At 41.7% G+C, this 20954-nt stretch overlaps 2 protein-coding genes across 2 annotated transcripts; one reads left to right on the plus strand and one right to left on the minus strand.

Moving 5' to 3' along the window:
* Positions 1 to 1495: 1495 nt before the first annotated feature.
* LOC103154897 (methionine aminopeptidase 2-like) lies at positions 1496 to 9799 on the plus strand. The gene is made up of 11 exons (XM_007576354.2): positions 1496 to 1800; positions 2468 to 2599; positions 2822 to 2884; positions 3839 to 3941; positions 4103 to 4264; positions 4355 to 4536; positions 5437 to 5531; positions 6724 to 6820; positions 6928 to 7031; positions 8513 to 8628; positions 8733 to 9799. The coding sequence occupies exons 1-11, from the start codon at positions 1653 to 1655 to the stop codon at positions 8983 to 8985; spliced, it is 1455 nt and encodes a 484-aa protein (XP_007576416.1). The 5' UTR covers positions 1496 to 1652; the 3' UTR covers positions 8986 to 9799.
* Positions 9800 to 11874: 2075 nt separating this feature from the next.
* LOC103154898 (netrin-4-like) lies at positions 11875 to 19930 on the minus strand. Its single transcript, XM_007576355.2, has 10 exons — positions 19616 to 19930; positions 18968 to 19524; positions 17467 to 17739; positions 16927 to 17053; positions 15911 to 16099; positions 14419 to 14626; positions 14158 to 14270; positions 14000 to 14068; positions 12833 to 13006; positions 11875 to 12387 (listed from the first exon to the last, which is right to left on the minus strand). Exons 1-10 carry the CDS (start codon positions 19674 to 19676, stop codon positions 12245 to 12247), a joined length of 1914 nt encoding a protein of 637 aa, XP_007576417.1. The 5' UTR covers positions 19677 to 19930; the 3' UTR covers positions 11875 to 12244.
* Positions 19931 to 20954: the final 1024 nt, after the last annotated feature.

The following is a 20954-nucleotide window of genomic DNA, read 5'->3' on the forward strand; positions in this document are numbered from 1 at the left end:
GCATTTGAGCCGGGACAGGCTTATCGTTGAACTGGGGTCCAAAACAGGGTTTGACCTGAAGTCCCGTCACTGTTTTTTTTTCTTAGTTTGAACTTTATGGATTTCACTCACTCAGTGTTATTCACACAAAATGTCATAAATGCAGTTCATATGATTGAACTGTAGTAGCAGGAACAATGAGTCTACTGAGTGTTAATATGTTTTAACTACATTTAAAAGTAGTTATTTACTAATGTCAATGTTTTTCAGTTTTTCTCGATTTCTCGGTTTAAAATTTAAATTCTCATCGCTGTTAGTTTAACCTCTTCGACATTCAGTCATTCGTGAACGTCGCGTCAGCAGTTCCTCATTCCTTTCAGCAAAATGCAAAGCCTGATGATCAGTTCCTTCCATCCAATTCTCTGCTGACCATAACATTATCGTTTAACTCATGTCATCTCGGTCCAAATGAACTAAACTTGTGAATGCCAAATAGTCATTCCATATAAAACAAAGAGTTCTATCTTCAATAAAAATACTGAACTAGTTGTCAAAATCTCTTTCTAGTGTCGCCAAGATCTGAAACAGAGTGAACTGTAATGCTGAAAACAAGGTCAAAACCAACAGACTGTCTTCGTAAACAATGTGTCAGATAGATACAATAAATGAATCGCCCGTTGGAATGAATAAAGTTGTCTGGATCGGAATGTGAATCTGAACAAGTTTGACCAGGATAATCTTGATGACCAATGTGCAGCTGTAGTGTTCCTGGGCTTTAGAGGACAGAATCTATCAATGGAGGTCTGAGTATGGGCCAGTTCAGACCCAAAAGAATAAACACTGATCTGCACCTTGAACAAGTTTTCTATGGCTTCTACGTGTGTGCGGTCGCTCGCCCACTGGATCAGACAGGGCCGGATTTACAAGGATGTGATTCTACTGGGCCGAAGCCAGTTTTGGTCCCCTATCCATCAAGGAAAATGTATTTTACTAATCCAAATTACAATAAATTGACAGGTAGTTCTATAACATAAGCAGAAACAATTTGATGCATGGAAGGTTAAATATGCCTCCTAGCCAATAACTCCATGTTGTTCCCAAAGAAATCAACTATAACTTCATAATTTTAAAATATTTGAATATTGTTTATCCTCATAAAGACCCTAAACTATTAATGCAACTCACCTAATTTGACCCCCTAAGCTATATATAAAGTTCCCCCCAACACACATTCATTGAAAATAATAATAATAATAATAATAATAATAATAATAATAATAATAATAATAAAGGAGTAAAAAATAATATAAATATATATTTGCAGTGGGTTTTAACCCCTTAAAGGCAAGTCTGATGGAAGAAACAGTTCTGAAATAGCAGCGTGGTTCACTTATGCCTGTGGCCGGCTCTGGTTGCAAACCTACTACAGTTTTGACCCAAAATATTGTTTTGTAAAAGCTAAAAAAACAAACAAATAAAAAAACCCCCGCAATTTTCTTATTGGTAGCTACAAACACGCATCTCCTCCCTCTATTCTCACCAGGTGAAAGGGTCGTTAATAAGTCATTACTGTCCGCTGACTTTTTTTTTTCAATTTTTTTTATCTGCTTTGACCACTTGGAGGCTCCCAGCAGCCTTACTATGCGTCACTTCGCCTCTCTCAGTCGTTGATCATGGCGGAGCCGGAGCCACAGCGCGAAGTGGAGCCTCAACTTCTCAATGGGGACGACTTGAACGACGAAGAAAGAGAGGACGCGGACGCCGGCGAAGCGGTGAAGAAAAAGAGAAGGAAGAAGAAGAGGAGCCGGACGAGCGGGCCAGGTGAGGCGCATCACTTTGGTAATCTTCGGGGTTGCGGGTTGGGATTTGGTGGGGGGGGGATTGCAGCGCGCAAATGTGCCCCCCTTCTCTATTTCTCTCTGGCTAAAAGAGCGTAAAACATAGGAGAGTTTCCAACCTGTCAGAGGGAATTTTTCTTTCTTTTTTTTCTTCTTCGTTTAGGCTGCAAATCAGTTTAAAAAAAAAAAAAAGAATGATTTCTAGAAAATGCTTCAAAGTTGTTCTGCAAGTATAAAGCGAGGGGATTTCATATTAATTTAGTTTGATTTCATTTAATGGGAGCAGCAACAGTTCAATGCAGGAAGATTATGCAAGAAAGAAAAGAAAAGAAGTCACCACATTATGGCTACTTATTTATAAGAATGAAGCACCAAATCCTTCAAAAAAAAAGAAGAAAAAGGCTGAGGTGCTTTTGCTGCATTATATATAAGCCATGTTTATACCACAGCACTTAATGTCATAATGCTGCAAGATACATATGCCCTTGAGGATAAAGACTGAGGTGTAGTGAAGGAATTATTCACAAGCTCTGCCAAGTTCAGAACATAGCCGATACACTTTCTTGGGATGAACCACAAATAATCAACCCTGTGTGTGTGCGTGTGTGTGTGTGTGTGTGTGTATGTGTGTGCACATGGATGCACAACAGTATGTGACTTTGCAGCAGGGACAAACGAAGCCGAGGGAGACTCTGGAGAAGCCGGAGGTGTCGGCGAAGTGGCAGTGCAGCTGGAGCGGCAAACCTTGGAGGAGAAGGAGAGGCCTGAGGATGCAGAGGAAGGTATCGCCTTCATCTCCCACAGTCATCCTCACCTGCAGCAGTGGTGCTGCTGGAGCTCAAAGTGTAGTAGAAGTGCCACTGCGAGACTCATCCGCCCTCGTCTGCAGCGCGATGTTTGATCTCTGAGCGGAAATGGGCCTGCATGGAGGGGGTTGGGGGGGTCCATCAATAATATTTCCTCGCTTTAATAGTTGTGTCGCAAACTAATGGTGCCTTCAACAGATGGCGATGAAGGGGAAAACTCAGCTGTCAAAAAGAAGAGGAAGAAGAAGAAGAAGAAAGGAGGTAAGGTGCTGCAAAATTAATCAGTCTACAACCAACCGGTCGACAAACTTACTCAAACACTCAAAACTTATCTGCATTTTGTCATGTGACAACTAAAATTTTTTAATGTAGTTCTTCACTTAAGCTTTAGTTTGTATTACAGTCCAAAAACATAATTGTGTACAACTGTGAAGTGGAAGGGAAAGGATGTGTGGTTGGCAACATTCACTGTAAATATAAATGTAGAAAGTTTAATCAGCCCTCTTTACTTTGATACTGGCAAATAAAATGAAGTTATTTGAAAGCTTTTGACACGGCGGTGGCAGCATTGTGCTGGGGGAATGCAGGGACAGGGAAGTTGGTCAAGATAGATGGAAATAAACAGAAGAAGAAGAAAAAAAGGCTGGAAAACAGTTAAATACTGGGGCGAAGGGTCACCTTCCAGCGAGCCTCAGCAAGCTTAAAATGAAACCATGTTCATAGAACGGCCCAGTTAAAGTCCAGACCTAAGCCGAATTGAGAATCTGTGGCAAGAACTTGAAAACTGACGTTTGCAGAGCTCTGTTTCCTACCTGGGGTTAAGTCTGTTTGCAAAGAAGAATCGGGAAACGTTTAAGCATCTAGAGGAGAAAATTATGTCAGAGAGAAAGGCAGATCTACTCAGGGCTCTGAACACCGACACAAAGCAAACCCTTAAGAAAATTATTTAGCAAAAAAAAACAATGTTGAAAACCACAGGCCACCGTCCTTTCACTTCATGATTTTACACTATTATATGTTGGTACATCACACAAATCCCAATTAAAGTGACAAAATGTGCATTTAGCATGCATGCCACAACAATAAGCAATATAAGAGACAGCAGACGCCGTCCTCTAACAGCAGGATTTGTGTCCTGAAGTGTCATTAACTTGTTTTCCTGCCCTGTATCCTTCTTCTTTCCTGCATTTCTACTTTCCTCTATCTGGGCCACAGCGAAGGGACAGACTGACCCTCCCTCAGTACCTATTTGTGAGCTATATCCCAACGGGGACTTTCCAAAGGGAGAGGAGTGTGAATACCCCCCATCGAAAGACGGGTGTGTGACCTCCACACTTGGCCAGAAGTCTCCTGCAGTGCCTTTTTTTTTTTTCTCTCTTTATTTAGGTCCCCACATGAACCTTGAATATGTCTATCTGCAAAAGTGTGTCTTTTGCTCTTTGACAGCAAATGATAAGTACTGCATAACCCCCCCCCCAGGCGCAGCGCCGCGTGGCGGACCACCAGCGAGGAGAAGCGGGCGATGGACCGAGCCAACGAGGAGATGTGGAGCGACTTCAGGCAGGCGGCCGAGGCCCACCGACAGGTGCGCTCCTACGTCAGGAGCTGGATAAAACCGGGGATGGCCATGATCGATATCTGGTTAGAAACGAGCCGCAGAGCTTTCTTCGAAGCCTGTTCGTGTCCTTCGTCCTTCACCGTCCGTCTTTTGCTGCTCTCTGTTTGTGGCAGCGAGAAGCTGGAGGATTGCTCCAGGAGGCTCATCAAGGAGGACGGGCTGAGTGCCGGCCTGGCGTTTCCGACGGGCTGCTCCATCAACCACTGCGCTGCCCACTACACCCCCAACGCCGGAGACCCGACCGTGCTGCGCTACGACGACGTCTGCAAGATCGACTTTGGCACGCACATCAACGGTAGGCGCTCTCTTCCGAGCTACGCCAGTGTGTTTCATCCTCAGTGAGAGAAGAGGAATGGCTTCAGTGTTTCACTCCGGTGAGAAGCAGCTTTTGTGATTAACTACCGTGAGTTTTAGTCGTTTGTACCCAAAGCATTTTGTAGCACTAGCGCCACATTTTAATTGATACATCAGCACAAAATATATGATTGCAAGGCGGCAGGAAAATGATACAAGTTTATACATACAAAAACTTTTTAAAAGTTTGACATGGAGGTAAATGAAACATGTTCTTCTACATGTGAACAGAAGGTAATGTTGAGACTTTTTTTTTTACGAATTACACCTTTAAAGTAATTATTGTTTGAAAGAGGCAACAAGAAATCCACTGTTGAGTGAAGATCTGAATGTCAGAGGCTACAAAAGGTTTGGAACCAGGTGGAGGTTCACCTTTCAGCTGGATAATCATCTTAGACATAAAGCCAGCGTCACATGGTTTGGATAAAAACCTTATTCATGTGTTGAAAGGGTCTAGTCAAAGTCCAGACCTAAAATAAATTGAAACATAGGCTCTCCATTCTAACATAGAGGTATTTAGCGAAGCAAAATGGGGAAAATGTTACAGCTTACAGATGTGCACAGCTGGCGGAAACGGCTGGTCCGAAACACTTACAGAGAAAGGTGAAAGGTCAGACAGGCTCTGCAAGGTATTGACTGAAGTCGTGCCACACTTTTAAGCTTTTTATTTACTTTATTTTTATTTTTTTTAAGTGTAATTATGCAAATTGTTCTTCCCACTCCACAAATTCTAATCTACATGGAGGACAAAATAGGAAAAGAATAGCATATGTTGACATTTTAGCAAAGTGACCATTTCATGCGATGTGAGAACGAACTTTTGAATCGTTTCATCTTTCAGGTCGAATCATAGACTGCGCATTCACCGTCACTTTCAATCCAAAGTACGACAGACTGCTGGAGGCTGTGAGGGATGCGACAAACACCGGCATCAGGGTAACGCCATTTTTTTTCCTCCCCACCTTTTTTTTTTTTTAATCACTTTTATAATAAGATACACAATTTAGATACAATAAATTAAATTAATGAGAGTCTATGGTTCCCGACTTCCAGGCATAGTCACAAAAACCTTCTTACTTAACCAAATAGAGCTCGTTTGCGATTTAACCTCCAGCGTAATGCCACGGTGCTCTTGACAACGTGCTTCAAAAGGCTGATTCAGAGGAAAAACGTCGCTGGGTAAATATGAGCAAATGTAACTGAAAAATGCTCTGTATGCAAACGGCGTAATTCACAGGGGGTAAATGGGGCATGTCCTTTTGTATGTGAGAAGAAGGTAGCGTTGGGACATTTGTACGAAAAACGCCTTAAAAGTAATTATTGTTTGAAAGAAACTGGAATAAAAGGGACCTTTGTTACCTTAGTCCCCTGTCACATTATGCCACTTTATTTGTAAAACATTTTAAGCAGTAATAAAGCTGGCCACAGTGCTGCACAGCATTAGAGGATCAGTTCATGCAGAAACACATTGCTACGTCTCGACTTATATGTCTGGGATCATTTAAAGCATCTGGCCCACTTGTTGGAACGAGACGCTTCATATCAGTGGAGCAGCTCAGAGGGAGAAACGGACACAAACAAGAAGATTTTTTTTTTAACAGGAAGCCGAAGTTGGTGAGAGCTTCCAGTTAAAAATCAATCGACTGTGTTTTACTGCAGTGGAAGCCGTACTTTTAACTGGGAGGGCAGCACTGCAGCCATCCAAGTGAGAGGTAGCAGAATAACGCATATTATCGTCTCCTGGTTGGTTTTGGGAAAGGACAGGTTTCATTTTTGACACTTACTCTAACAGAAAAGGAGACGTCCAAGAGCAGAGCCTTGTGGAATGACAGCAGAAGAAGGAAGACTTAAAAAAAAATGATACAAACTTTCTATTTCAGAGCTAAGAACTGAAACGTTTAAGAGTTTCTCTGGCTTCTTGATAAGGGTTACATTTTCAAACGTATCAAATCAGCTTTTAAATCCAACAGGAGAAGCTATTCTGAATGATTTCATCATGGCTATGCAAACCCAAAATTATTATCTTCAACTCGTTACGTGAGGTTAAAATGAAACAAACCCTTCAGTCGTAAGAGTACATATATTTCACGCACATATCAGCTGACCCGGAGTTCTGGATCTGTCCCAGTGTGCAGGAATCGACGTGCGCCTGTGCGACGTCGGCGAGACCATCCAGGAGGTCATGGAGTCTTACGAAGTTGAGATAGATGGAAAAACGTATCAAGGTGAAAAAGGAGGCTCACGTTTTGCGTTGTCTGACCCGGCCGGCCTCTGGTGCGAACGCACGGGTGAATGAAAGCTTTTTTTGTTTGTTTGTTTGTTTCCTCTGCAGTGAAGCCAGTCAGAAACCTGAACGGCCATTCGATTGGACAGTACAGGATACACTCAGGGAAGACTGTTCCCATCGTAAAAGGTGGCGAGGCGACCAGGATGGAGGTTTGCACTCAAATTAAGTCTTTGGCAAAAGTGTTTGTTCCTAAACTCTGCCGCATAAGAAGCCAAACGCTGCTGCAGTAGCAGCTGAAATGAGGCACTTTTTGGGTGTTTGACCTTGTAAATAAACCTTTTTAATTTTTAAGTGTAATTGGATGAAGATTCGGCTGGTTGGTGCTACAAAAAGGTGTGGGGGAGGCGCTCCACTTTGTTGCTCCGCAGTCGCGCTCATCATCAGCACTTTAATCTTACATCTCTAATCGAACGGCTTGCCAAAGGATTCACTCTCGTTGAAAACTGCCTTTGGCACTGACAAAAGGACAGCGTTTAGCCTGCTACATGCCAGTAAATACCAGCATTTGATAAAGAAGTTTCTGTTCATTTCGTATTTAAGGAGTCCCTTATTTAAATGTTGAAATCTAATCCATTGGGGGAAAGTGGAAGAAAAACAATGCATGGATTTCTGGCTATTTTACAAATCACTATGAAATTCTTGAGTGAAATCAAGCCCAGCTAACATCGCGAGGACTAAGTAGAGCCCTATGCAGAATTTAATCTCAGTATTACTTATTTATTCAACCTTTTAACATAAGAAGAGATCAAATTGGGGAGTTGGGGAAAAAAAATGAACTCTCCACATGTACAGATAGACTCAAGATTTGCCGCTGCAATTGTTGCAAAGTTTTAATGCTTCTACAAAGCATTAAAACTCTTCAAATTTGTAATTTCAACAGTTCCTCTTTTTAAGGGTGAATTTCCTCCCAGCTCGCCGACCGTGCGCCACGTCGTGTCGGCGTATCGCAGAAAAACCCAACAGTCCGCACACAGGCCAAGTTCTGCCACACAAAGAATCCGAGGCTCCTCTAAACACAGCTGCAGTAAACAGCTGCATTTGGACAGAAGCAAGCGTTTTTAATTGGCAAGTTGCTGCGTCGAGCTTTTTACCTGAAGGCTGCAGGAGGAGAGGAACAGGGAGTGGGGGAGGGGGGCTGAGGTCGGATGCTGATGTGGCACCTTTTGCACATTGTATTTTTAGCTGAAGTGTGTCGGTGTAACAGGGCCATTACCCCCGCTTTTGTGATCAGAGAGTGGAGTAGCAGCTGGGCGTGCCGCGGGGCTGCGAGCACTTTGACTGATTATCGGTGCAGCGACAGAGGGCGGCGTGGCGTTATCAGCTAATACCACGGGGGGCGGAGGAGGGGGGCTCCGACATCAACCCCGAGGCTGCGTCTCGGTAACAAAATGTCACCGAGACGCAGCCAATCAAAGCCCAGGGGTCTCTGCCGTCCTTATTGCACCTCACGTGAATAAATCAGCAGCTCTGACAACTGGAGGTTTCAGTCAAATTTACTCTGTCATTCAGCCCCCCGTTTTTCTGCGGTTCCTGCGTCCTCTCGTTCCTGCCCTTTTTTTTTTAAAGTTTTCATGGCAATTTTTCACGTCGTGTCAGCAGGGTAATGAGTGCCTCTCTCGCTGCCTTTCAGGAAGGTGAAGCCTACGCCATTGAGACGTTCGGCAGCACCGGACGAGGCGCCGTCCACGACGACATGGAGTGCTCTCACTACATGAAGAACTTCAACGTTGGACACGTGCCGATCAGGTTCAACCTTCGCGTTTAACCTTCTCAAATGGTTCATTTTTTTTTTTTTTTCCTGTATTTTACCCGTGGTTTTAAATGTCACAACACTTTCCATTGTTTTTCAGACTACCAAGGGCTAAACACCTGCTGAACGTGATCAACGAGAACTTCGGCACGCTGGCTTTCTGCCGCCGCTGGCTGGACCGCCTGGGTGAGAGCAAGTACCTGATGGCGCTGAAGAACCTGTGCGACCTCGGCATCATAGACCCGTACCCGCCTCTGTGCGACATCAAGGGCAGCTACACCGCCCAGTACGAGCACACCATCCTCCTCAGGCCCACCTGCAAGGAGGTAGTGAGCCGAGGAGACGACTATTAAGGCATGCGGCTATTGAGACCCTCAGGCGAAACCCGGAGGAGCATGGCAGCTGAGCGACGCCCAGCGTCTCCAGACTGACAGCAGTTATGCAACATCCCTCTGCCCCAAACTTTCCACAGCTCCAGCCCGTTTAGGTGCAGCGTCTCGCAAAAGTATTCATGTCTTTCGAACTCGTTCGCGGTTTGTTGTGTTACAACCACAAACTTCATCGATTTGGTGAACAGGAATGTTTGCCAAATAAACATCTGAAAAGAAAAGAGCGGCGTTTTTTTTCTTTTTTTTTTTCTTCAGTTATTGAACCATCTTTTTGCGGCAATTGCAGCTCCAAGTGTGGCTCTGCTGGCTTTGCACGACTACAGAATAACATTTTTTGCCCATTTTGCTTTGCCGATTAGCTCAGGTTCAGTCAGACTGGATGGATAATGTCTGTGAACATTACATTTCAAGCCTGGCCACAATTAAATAATCTGACCATTCTAGTATGGGGGGTAAGCGTTTATCAAAATTGCAGCTCTGGCTGTACACATATTGTACTGCTGGTGTTCAACTAATAATCGGCCACCATCAACATATTTTCCCATATGAGCTATAGAGCTCTGCAGCTCCTCCAGAGTCACATCTTTGATTGAAGGACTTTACACACTCAGTCTCACAGCTTGTTCTTGCCACTCATTTGTTCCTGATATTAAATTGGACGGAACTTTATTCAATACTTTGGGAAAACATTTGCACTTGACTTTATTCTGGGGTTTTAGAGTAAAGAGGGACAAATACAAAAGTATGCCACAATCTTTTTTTCATTTTATTTTTGAAAAAAACAACAACAAAAAAACAACTTTAAAGCCATGCATCATTTTTCCTTCAGCTTACCTTGTGTTGGTCTATCACATGAAATCCCAATAAGTAGATTGAAGTCTGGCAGTGATGTGAAAAAGTTCAAGAGGAACTTCTGCATCACACTTTAACTGTAGCAAAGCAAAAACCTCGTAAAACGAAGGAAACTTACTAGCAATTTTGGTTTTCTTCTAAAGATCAAGCCAGCAGGAAAAAAAGGGTGCATCTTTAATGAATGTAGCAGGGCAGGCGTAGCTAAAAGTGCTGTCTTTAAAAGATATGCAAAACTACTTTATGCAACCAAAAAAATAAAGAAAAGAAACATTGATTAGATAAGCAGCTGTCCAGAAAGCACATCCAGCTTTACTGTCATGTTGAGGAAGAAAAAAAAAACTGCTATAATATATTTGTATTCTAATATTCTGCTGCTTTGTTTTCATTTGATGCATTTTTTCTAAAATAAATAAAAAAATAAATTGTTATAAATCTGGAACTAGTGGCTGTGCCTGTATTTTGGTTTGTAGACATTATAAAACCCTGCATTCATATCACTGTGCTGCACTGACGGCTGTTCAGATTTTAAAAAAAAAAAATCTAAGAAATGTGGCAAAATCAGTAAGTCATTACTGTAAGAAACCTCTTACTGTTACCCAGAGTTTTCTCACCAAGTTCTCTGTCCTGTTTGAATTGGGGATAAAATAATTATTGCAGTGAATTGATTTATAACTTTTATGTTTTCAAGGACTTTTGAAGGGTGGCTGACCAAAAAAACACAAAACACCAAAAATATTTGGTAGCACTGGCTGAAATTGAGCTGTTTAGTGATGCAACACTGAATTTAAACATTTTAATCTACATTTAACCACATTTAAAAGAATCAAGAACCCAGAGCCCCACAATCCAGCGTGAAAACAATTTGTCAATTAAACGTTTATATATATATTGCACTTACTAAAATTGTAACAAATATCTTTAATAAATGTAAAAAAAAATCATTTAATAAATTTAAATAATTGATTAAATCCACAATGTAATAATTAATCGTGAAAAAAATACAAATAAATTAAAACGGATGTTATAAAATGATGCGTATATTTGCACATTTATATAAATGTAGGCCAATGTATTTATTTAATGCATGTCTATCCATTCCTATTCTATTTGTTTTACATGTTTGGCACAACAGAAGCTGCAACCCGAAAAAAATAAATAAAAGGATTTCTTATACTTTCAGCTAACTGTTTAGTTATTTTTCTTCCTTTTGGTTGCATTTTTTTTACTTAGTGTTCCTAAAGTTTACTAAAATGCCGCTTAAAGAATTGTGAAGTGTTTTGTCATCTCCTAACCAAAAGAGGGCGGTAATAAGCTACATGTGAAGTAAACGCATATTCTGAATATCCGTCCTTCACAATTGTGAACAAAAAAAAAGATGACAAAGCATATGAAGGAAAGAAAACAGATTATGGAACATAAAAAAGGACATACTTGGAATAATTTTTACTTTAAAAGAACATTTACCCTATTTTTTGTTGTTTTTTGTGGACGTCTTTGGGTTAATGACTGATGAGTTCATTTCTGAGGAATTCTTTGCATCTCTGTGGGCTGTTTGTTTCTCTCCTAGGAGAAAGAACATCACACCTGTTCTTAACTGGGCCTAGGAAAATGTCCAAAAATCTCCTTTTTACTCTGTTTCTGAAGCACAGCCAGAAAAAGACACATGTTGAGCAGTCGTCTACAAACACAAATATGGGCTTATGATCAAACTGGGCTCTCAGACGGAAGAGGATGTTTCATAAGAGAGAGAGAGGGAAAGAGGGAGAGAGGGAGAGAGAGAGAGAACATCCTGATAATAAGTAATTGGTTGGCTGAAGAATCTGTGTTCAACTGAACTGGATGAAAGGCTAAATTAGCATATCGTCACCTTCCTAATGTAATGGCAAAAAAAGTCACAACCATCTTAGCCAAAAGATGAGTTAGGCAAAAAAGAATGATGTCTTTTTTGGCGATATTACAGAGCAGAGAGGTTTTTCTACCAAGGAGTCACACACACACACGTTAATGTCAACTTGTCATAATTTATTAATATCTGAGATAAAAAATAATTGTAAAAACTGACTTGGAAAATGTTCAAGTACTTATCGATAAAATAACTGGAACAGGACAATAAAAACTTTTTGCAGTTTTTGGCAAGGAGACACAATATAACTCTGTGTGTAGTTTAAAAACAATCTGGAAAAAAAAAAGAAAAAAAGATCATAAGTCTTTTATACTTTTTCTGTCCTATAAGCTCCTCAGTAGAGGAGATAAGAGTCACTCACTTCAGCATCCAAACAAAGCAGAGTCTCTCTGAAGATTGTTGGACCAGATTTTGGTCCAACATTCAGACGGATCAACAAAGCATCCGTTTGTTGACCTGGGCAGCGTTTTACCTGCGCCCACAGTCTTTTCTGATAATGTGAAGGAGTTTGCGTCCCAGGCTCGACTTCCATGGTTTAACAAAACTCCTGGTGTTCACCATGAGCCGGCCAGTTTTCCAGTTCTTATGGCCAGCCACGATGTATTCGTCTCCTAGGGAGGAGGACAAGAATGTCAGAAACGATCAATTATCCAGATACGTAAACGATACAAACGAGCACCAGCAGGGGAAAGCCATCATTTAAAGAAACAAGTGTTAAGCAACTACTGCTGCAGCTTGAGCTTTCCTTCTTCTTGGTGTTTTCTTAAACATTATAACATTTTTTCTTTCATATGAAGCTGATATTTTGGGTCCAGCTTGGGTCGGATGGTTTGGATTTAGACACAATCGGCTGCCCCAATGTCTCCAAATACACAACAAAACTGGTTTCGGAAGACTGAAGTTAATCTTACAGGATGGCCTTCCCAATGCTTTGACTTTATTCCTGTTGAAAAAGTGTGGGCCATGACTAAAAACTGGGTCATTAAAACATTAAAAAGTTCTGAGTTATTATGGCATTCGTGACGCTGCTGAATGGACGTAAACGCCGGCGCCAACCTGGATTGAGGATTGGACACGTACAGCCTCGGACAGTCCAAGACTCGGGATAAAGTGTGACGTTTCCGTGCTGGATCTTCATCTGCGGGTTCTGCTGCAGAACCTTTTTAATCTTTGCCTCCACCTCGGCATGAGAGCCTTTATCATGAGCAGACATCACCTTCACCACCAGAACTGCAGCACAAACAGTAGATTTAAAAAAAATCTGTTAGGAACTTTATTAAAGTCCTGCTGATATCTGCCTGTGAAACATATCAGTATTTATCGGTGGGAGTTTTTTTTCTTTATACAGGCAATTATTTTTAGTTGAGACTAATTTCATTTATACAGACTTCTATGGTAAACAACATCTGGATTGTTTCTTTTGGGTTAAGTCGTTTTGGGATGCCATCAGATATTTTAGGACACTTAAAAGTAAAAACCAGAATGAAACAACTCATTTTCCTGTCTGATTAACTTTATGCTCACAAACAACACATCAGAGTGAAATGATGTCACTGTACCGGTACTGTGGGTGAGAGTTCACTTCAAACTTCCCTGAGTTTCAATAAGCAGCAAATAATTAATCCCACATTGTCCTGTTTCAGTTCTTTTGTGCCTGAAAAACAACTTTTTTTTTCTAGTTTCAAACAATATTTAGTCCTCTAAATACAGTCATATTCAATAAATCTGAATATTCGGCCCAATGAGCCTCATTTGTCAGATTAAAAGTACTTTTTGAAAATAAAATAGGCATTAAACATACTTTAAAAAAAAAGAAAAGCTTTCTTATCGATCTGATCTGTATTCTAGGTTTAAATGTCACTCTTAAAAATTAATCTACTTAATGTGTTTCAGTTGATGATAAGGTTCCTAAAATAAACGGGGTTTTGAATAATATTCTAATTTATTTTCAGCGAGGTATGGCTACAAAGACTCTTTTTTTTTTTTTTTTTACACCAGAGCATTTCATTGAAAAACATATGAATAAAACAGGTCAGGCATCCAAAGTTTATGCTTCTGTTTTTTTTAATCTATGTACATTTAGTTTAATAATATCAACACTGCCAACATGTAACGCCTCATCTTTTTCTCCAGGTTTTTAATTACATCTGGATTATACGGTTGCCTGCCCTTTGTGTAATGGCTGTCTTACACAGTTCTGAATAATTACAGATTTCTGCTTACCATAGTCAAACTTAGCTGCGCAGAACCATTTAGGGCTGCCCAGGGTACCTTCGACACATTCACATTTCTCTGCAGCACAAAATATCACACCATGATCAATATTGAAGGGGACTTTCTTCAACTGATTTCTGGATGGAAACAGGTGACTGGTTCCTCACCAGAGTGGTGCAGTGCAGAGAAAAGCTCCTTTGCTCTTGATAGCGCTGTCTCTCTATCGTTGCTGGTGTTTCCTGGGTTTCCAGCAGCTGCATAGAGGACCTCAGCATCTCCGCTGCACAGCAGAAGTAAAAGCCAATTAGACGCAACACTATTCAGAGTTAATACAGAATATATATATATATATATATATATCTCCCTTCACAGTAATGTATTGCCCTAGCTTAATTTATTTATACTGATTAATACGTTTAGGCTCTCACCCAGAGACGCAGTCACCGGTGTAGGGGTCGCAGTCTCCCGTGCAGTCACATGGACGGCAGCCATACTCGTGAAGCCCCCAGTATCCCATTATGCACTTGTCACAGTGGGGGCCTCCCACACCAGGCTTACAAGTGCATTCCCCGGTGCTGGGGCCACAGATGGTGCCACCGGCTGAGGGCACCGAGCCAACAGGGTGGCAGGAGCAGGCTGTGAAGCAGACAGGCAAAGAACAAGACAAGTGCAGGTTAATATGTCTGAAATGTTTGCAACTCTGGCACAGAGTACAATGAGAATTACGTCATGGTAGGGGCATTTGTCATATCGTTTCTCCCTTATCGTGATAAATTTCTTATGATGAGATTGTTTGATCTATCGCTAAATTCCAAATAATGATGTGCAAAACCCAACAAAACTGTCCACATCGTCGGGATTGACAGTTTTACTATTTTCACCACTATTTGTTCAGTGAAAGCACCAATAAATATCAATAAATTTGAATACAGGGTTACAATGTGGAGCTTTAATAGCAAAGACAACCTGAGAAAATACAAAATAGCTTTTAGAATCAATTACATCATTTAAAGCTTCGGATCAGACATATAACTTTAGTTGGATCCTCTACAACGTTTTTTTTTCTTCTTTTATTTAACTCTGAAACAGATCGATATTTTTTTAGTTTGTAACATTTTTAACATAGTAAAATGTTTAGTTTTTGAAAAGGTGGTTTTTCCAGCGCAGCATTCGTGCAAGAATGACCGGCAATTAGCATGATTTCCCCACTACACAGTTACTGTGTAGTGGGGGAAATTTTTTATAAACTAGTAATGTGGGGAAAACAATGAAAATCCACTTAGAAAAGATTGGAGTTTCAGCGTTTTGATACGGTGGATGCTGCACCGAGAAGCGATTAAACTGATTCCTCCTCAATTCTCCAAACTGGGATCATTCTGACTTTTGTCTACTGCAGGTGAGTCACTGACTGCTTCAGCAGCAACCTGGAAGAATGATCAACATGGTTTCAACGAAAACCAGCTTCACGAGAATCACAGTCCGCTTGTTCCACTTGTTTTCCAATCTCCCAAATTTGTGACAAATGTCCTTTCCAAAAATGGCATGTTTGTTCCTAAACAGATGCAGCAGCATTCCTTTGGAGGGGGCGGCGAAGTAAGAATGGGAAAAATGTGCTCAGAAGGACCATGAGAAATTCCTCTGCTGTCGGACGTTGCAGTCACATTCCCAAGCGGTGACGCGGTTGGCTCAGGAGGGACGACGGATATCACAGCTTAAGATAAGGAAGGGGTCATCCTGTCACATTACTGATAAAGCAGCGACGGATGCACATGCTCTTATCGGAGAGATCGGCGTGCTTTAATCTGGAGGCCAGCAGGGAAATCAGCCTCTTAATTAGGCTTTTCTGCTGCCGTCCATTTATGGTGCGAGGCCAAAGGAAGACCTGTCCGGTCTGGACAGGTTCACGTCACATTCTCTTACGTTTGCAGGAGTCTGGCGCGGTTTTGGGACGGCTGGGGTCTCTGTAGAAGCCCCTCCTGCAGTTTTGACAGTGACGGCCCTCGGTGTTGTGGAGACAGTGGTCGCACACGCCTCCTCTCCGCCGTCCCGTCGCTAGCCACAGTCCCCGGTCGAAGTGGCAGCTCCTGGCATGGCCGTTGCACTTGCATTCTGCGTTCGATCAGAAACGCACAGTTCAATAAAAACATGGCGGTCAACTTACATCAGAAACTTTTTTCACTTTTTGCCTCAGTAAAATGCAACCTCAGTGCATTTTATTATCATTTTATGTGCTTGAGAAACACAAAGCTATTCATCATTGTGAAGTTTGTAAACAGGTTTTATCACTACATTCTGGAACAACCGGCCCTTTAAGAGCGTCTGGGGTCCTAAACAAAAATGAGTTTGACACCCCTGTGATAGAGGCTTCAAATGATTTGAAATTGGGTCAAAGGTTATCCTTTGATCAGCAAAATGTCCCTAAATATGAAAACCTGAAGTAGTTTCAATAAAGACATGTACTAGAACGGTCTAGTTAAAGTCCAGACATAAATCTAATTGATAATCTGTTGGAGAACCTTAAAGGGACAAATTTACCGAGAAGAAACCAATAATTCTAGTCTGTAAATGTGGAAAGCCAGTAGAAAAATATTCCAAAAGACTAATTCTGGTTGGATTGAAAAACACAAATATTGATCAATTAGAGCTGAATAAAATTGCAAACCACGCCTTAAAGACTTTCTATTTTTGAAATATTTTAAAATCCACGTATCATTTTCGCTTCACTTCACAAATACACAGCACTCTCTTAGCATTTCGTGTTAATATAACACATCTACGCTTACGGCTTTTGATGCAACAAACCATGAACAAGTTCATGTTGTACGAACGCTTTCGTGACGCAATCAGTGGCTGAAGGCTCCCACGTGATTTACGACGCCCAATTCGACATGCAGAGGTTCCCGATCTGCTTTTGACTTTCTAGCTCCATCACTCACTCTGGCATTCGTGTGGTGTACCCATGATGCCGTTGGCCGCCTGCCACGGCAGGTCATTGTAGAGAGGGGCGCAGCGCTCGCAGTGGTCGCCGGCCGTGTTGTGTCTGCAGACGCATTTGCCGTGGACCTGCCAATCGGACAAAAGACAGGAAATGGTTTTAAGGCTTTTGGAAGCGGGACTGTATGTGCGCCTGCTTCAGTAATCCTTGCATTAGAGTTTAGAGCCGCCGCCCTCCTGCAGTAGCATTGCAACATTTGCACACCAGCTTTGTTTACAGAGTAAAAAGGCAGCGTAGCACATCTAAACTCCTTTAAGTTCCTTGCCAATAAACCAGCAGGCTGCAGAGAATGAAACACCTAAGATTAAAGGTCGTTAAAGTCTTAGGCTCAATACTATAATGGAGATTTCCACATCGTCAAGACCCTGTAATGGCAGGTAGAACAACGGCTCGACGTCAAGTCTTCACTTCATCTCTCAGCTCAGGCAGCACGTAAAGCGGCGCGAGAGTCGGAGTCCGTCTTCACTACATGGAAACTCACCACACTGCTGGCCTTTTCCGGGCCGGGTTGATAGCCTCCGGCTGGCACGCAGTGGTCAGCGTGTCCGTTACAAAGGCAGCTGCCTTTGACAACAAAATCATAGATAGCGTAGTGGTCCGTCGGGAGAGAGGCAGCTCCAGGATGTTTGGTCTGGCACGGGCACTGCTGTCTCTGCAGGAGACGAACTCTGAGGTTGGTGACAGTGAGCTGGTTCTGGGCAGCTAGTCCGTAGGGATCCACCGAGCGCCAAGGGGACAAGGCTCGGTAGATTACCTGAAGAGCAAAGGACAGGGCAAGACGAAAACCAGACTTGTAAAAACGATCTAAAGAAAACTTTAAAATAAGTGTGACAAAAACAGAGATTGTGTCTCTTACAGTGATTAAAAATTTAACAGAAGCTCCATTAAACAGCATGTAAATCTGGTGATTAGAAAAAATGAAAACATAATGGGTTTGTTGCGTGCTATACACAAAAAGGTTCAGTGACTTCAAACTTGTCTGTCAAAAAGCTGCAGAGCAAAGATTACAAAGCAAGCTGATTATGAACTAAAAACCTATGAGCTCAATAGTTCTTCTGAGAAAAACAAAAAAGAGGTCATTTCTTCCCTCTGTAGCCATCTGTGTCCTGCTTGTGAATCAGACATTTTTGTGGCTCAGAGCCCTGGAAAGGTTCTGCAGGTCTCTATTCTCCTTAATAATAAAATAAAAAGCTGGACCCTGACTTCATAGATGTGCATGTCGGAGCAGCGGGAGGCTTTAGAAAGAGGAACCCGTCTGGAAGGACATTCTGGAAATAAATGGAGAGCAGCAGATGGCGACTGCTGTTACTGGTTCAGGATAACAGGAGGTTTTCAAGTGGACACTCACATCCCTGTGATATGATTTTATTTTCTTTCTCTTTAAGATCTCCCTTTCCTCTCATTAACCTCAGTATCTTTAACTTCCTAAATTCCCTAAGCTAATATGGATGGACAGTTTCTTGCAAAAGAGTTTTTATCACCCCAAGTTTTTTTTCACATTTGGACATGCTTTATTAGGATTTTCTGTGATAGATGAAGAAACAGCAGCGAGTAATGTAGATTTAATTAAAAAGTGCAAAGTGTGGCATGCATTTGTTACCAGTTAGCTCACTTTCATGGCATTTGAAATGGAAATCATTTTTTCTTAAAGTAATAATTTGCCATATATACATGTAAATTTTGGTGCTAAATGTGAGAAAGGTAGGCTAAATATCAAAGAATTGAATCTTTTGCATTCAAACTTTACACTATGCCTGTCTCTATGCACACATTTCTCTTCATATTCTGATAGAAATGTTTAGGTTCACAAACTTCCAACAGAAAACATCTAGCAATGAGTTTTTAACTTTAGGCATTTTTTCCTCCTCGCCTGTTTTGTGTTTCAGGACTATAACCTAAATCAGCTGCAGAATTTCAGCATTCTGGTTGTGTTTTATTGTGTTGTACTTTGGCCCGCTGTTGCATACTGAAGGGACCCTCACCTCTCCTCTGGTGCAGGGGAAAGCTCCTGAGTATTTAGACGTGCATGTTGCTCCGTCTCCCTCGGGAGGCAAACCCTCAGCCAGGCCGAACATCTTCTCACAGTCCTGGGCAAAATATCTGAGGGTTCTCCATGTGCGTCCAAAGTCCTGGGAGCGCTCCAGCAGCATGGCAGCGGGGCGGGGGGAGCGGAACACCAGGATCAGATGAGTAAAGAGAAACTTGGTCTCCAGGTCCAGCCGGAGCGCCTCCTCCTCCAGCCCCTCAGCAGACTGCCACCAGGTGTCCGGGTAGCGGAAAGAGGAGTCGCTCATAGCCGAGGCAGGGTGCGCCTGTGCGGGCTTGGCGGCGTTGCAGCGGGCGCATTTAGCCGCGGAGCAGGACTGCTTGCCGCGGGGCCCGCTGGTCTGTTTAAAGAAGCAGAAGCGCTCCGAAGAATTGGAGCCGCAGACGGACTGCGTGTGGAGCACTCTGCCCACGGCCAGGTTACCGATGCGGGGGTTGCAGGCTCGGTCAGAGCAGCGGCTGTGTGGAGCTGGGCTCTTCGCTTTAGATTGTCCTGGCAAGAGAAAGTGGGTGGAAAACAGTAGAGACATTTTTATCCTGGGTAAAAAGTTTATTCAAACTTAAGTTAAACATCTGTGACTCACCGGCTGACAGAGAGAAAGATGCGCACGTCAAAATAACAACTAATAGAGTCCCCAGTCTCATCCTGCAGGAGAGGCAACTTCCACAAACTGTGAAATAATCCGCTGCTGAGCATTTAAAGGCTGGATTTAGGAAAACCACGCATCAATTACATACCTCTTCCTGATTTAAAGAAATAGTTTCGAAATATTTGCAGAGCTGAGATCACATCTATGTGTGGGGATACGTAATCATTGTTAATCCTAATATTGTTTTAGAGCCCCGCGGTTCCTATCACGTCATTCCAGGATTGAGGATTCTCGGTGGAAAGTTTCATTGACATTGGGCACTTAAGGGCATTAGCTCCGCCCACCTCAGACCACTCCTACTATCTATCGTATAATAAAGACTATAAGAGCTATAGCACCTCTAACCAAACCTAACAATAAGTCTTAAACGTTTTCTGACTCACTAAAAATACTTTAATTTGATTTACTGGGTAGTTGTGCATTAATAGCAGAGAAATTACATATTGATGACACAAAGATTTTTGATTATACTTTAAAAAAAATCTAAAATGTATGTACGCTGAAACTGTCTTTTTTTTTTTTTCCCAAAGAGTGATATAGGGCCATTTCACTACGGTACTTGTTTTGGCATCTACACTGATACAGTCTATTATCTATTTCATAACCTTTGCACTTATCAGGTAGTGTCTGACAAATCCTAAAATAAATGTAGTTTCTGTAAAGAAAATTATGTACACATAAATTATAAAACATTGTAGTTTTATTGTCTTGTGTTTTTGTTTTGTTTTGGCATTTTTACAAGAAACGTAGACAATTCAACATTGAATCTGAACATGAAGATGAAAGGACATTTATTCAATAAATTAAAAACCAAAATATTGAAGGGCAAAATCTCAAAAAGGAGCAGTATGACATTTAAATATAAATCAGTAAAAAAAAAAAAAAAAAAAAATTTTAAAAAAAGGGGAAAAAAAAATCTGGAAAATCAAATACTTCAAATTCTCAATCTTCTTTCCAGACCTGGAGAATTATTTGAAAAAATAAAAAATAAAAAATCATCAATTTTATGGGAACCCCAAGTTTTCTACCAAAAAAACGAGGTTCTCTGGCCGACATGCGAAATATTAACACGTCAACCTGAACATGTATACGAGACGATTTCCAAATATAACACATATAGGTTTGTGCCTGTAATGTGACAGAATGTGAAGGAGTTCAAGGGGGTATTTATGACTTTTACGAGGCATTTTTTTTTTCTCATTTTAACTAATCAGTGGCATTAGATGGAACAGAACGTTCCAGCGCAAAGCGAGATTTCATCTATGACCAACAT

This window comes from Poecilia formosa, unplaced genomic scaffold (genome assembly GCF_000485575.1).
Source record: "Poecilia formosa unplaced genomic scaffold, Poecilia_formosa-5.1.2 Scaffold405, whole genome shotgun sequence".
Classification (NCBI taxonomy): domain Eukaryota; kingdom Metazoa; phylum Chordata; class Actinopteri; order Cyprinodontiformes; family Poeciliidae; genus Poecilia; species Poecilia formosa.

What these genes read in the sequence shown, in the direction of transcription:
- LOC103154897 (XM_007576354.2), top strand. Translation starts at nt 1,653, where the DNA reads ATGGCGGAGCCGGAGCCACAGCGCGAAGTGGAGCCTCAACTTCTCAAT. An exon ending in CGACAAACACCGGCATCAGG is followed by an intron (nt 5,532 to 6,723) that starts GTAACGCCATTT and finishes GATCTGTCCCAG; the next exon opens with TGTGCAGGAATCGACGTGCG. An exon ending in GTTGGACACGTGCCGATCAG is followed by an intron (nt 8,629 to 8,732) that starts GTTCAACCTTCG and finishes ATTGTTTTTCAG; the next exon opens with ACTACCAAGGGCTAAACACC.
- LOC103154898 (XM_007576355.2), bottom strand. Translation starts at nt 19,676, where the DNA reads ATGAGACTGGGGACTCTATTAGTTGTTATTTTGACGTGCGCATCTTTC. An exon ending in CGCGCCAGACTCCTGCAAAC is followed by an intron (nt 14,627 to 15,910) that starts GTAAGAGAATGT and finishes TCTGCTTCACAG; the next exon opens with CCTGCTCCTGCCACCCTGTT. An exon ending in CTCTGCACTGCACCACTCTG is followed by an intron (nt 14,069 to 14,157) that starts GTGAGGAACCAG and finishes TTTGTGCTGCAG; the next exon opens with AGAAATGTGAATGTGTCGAA.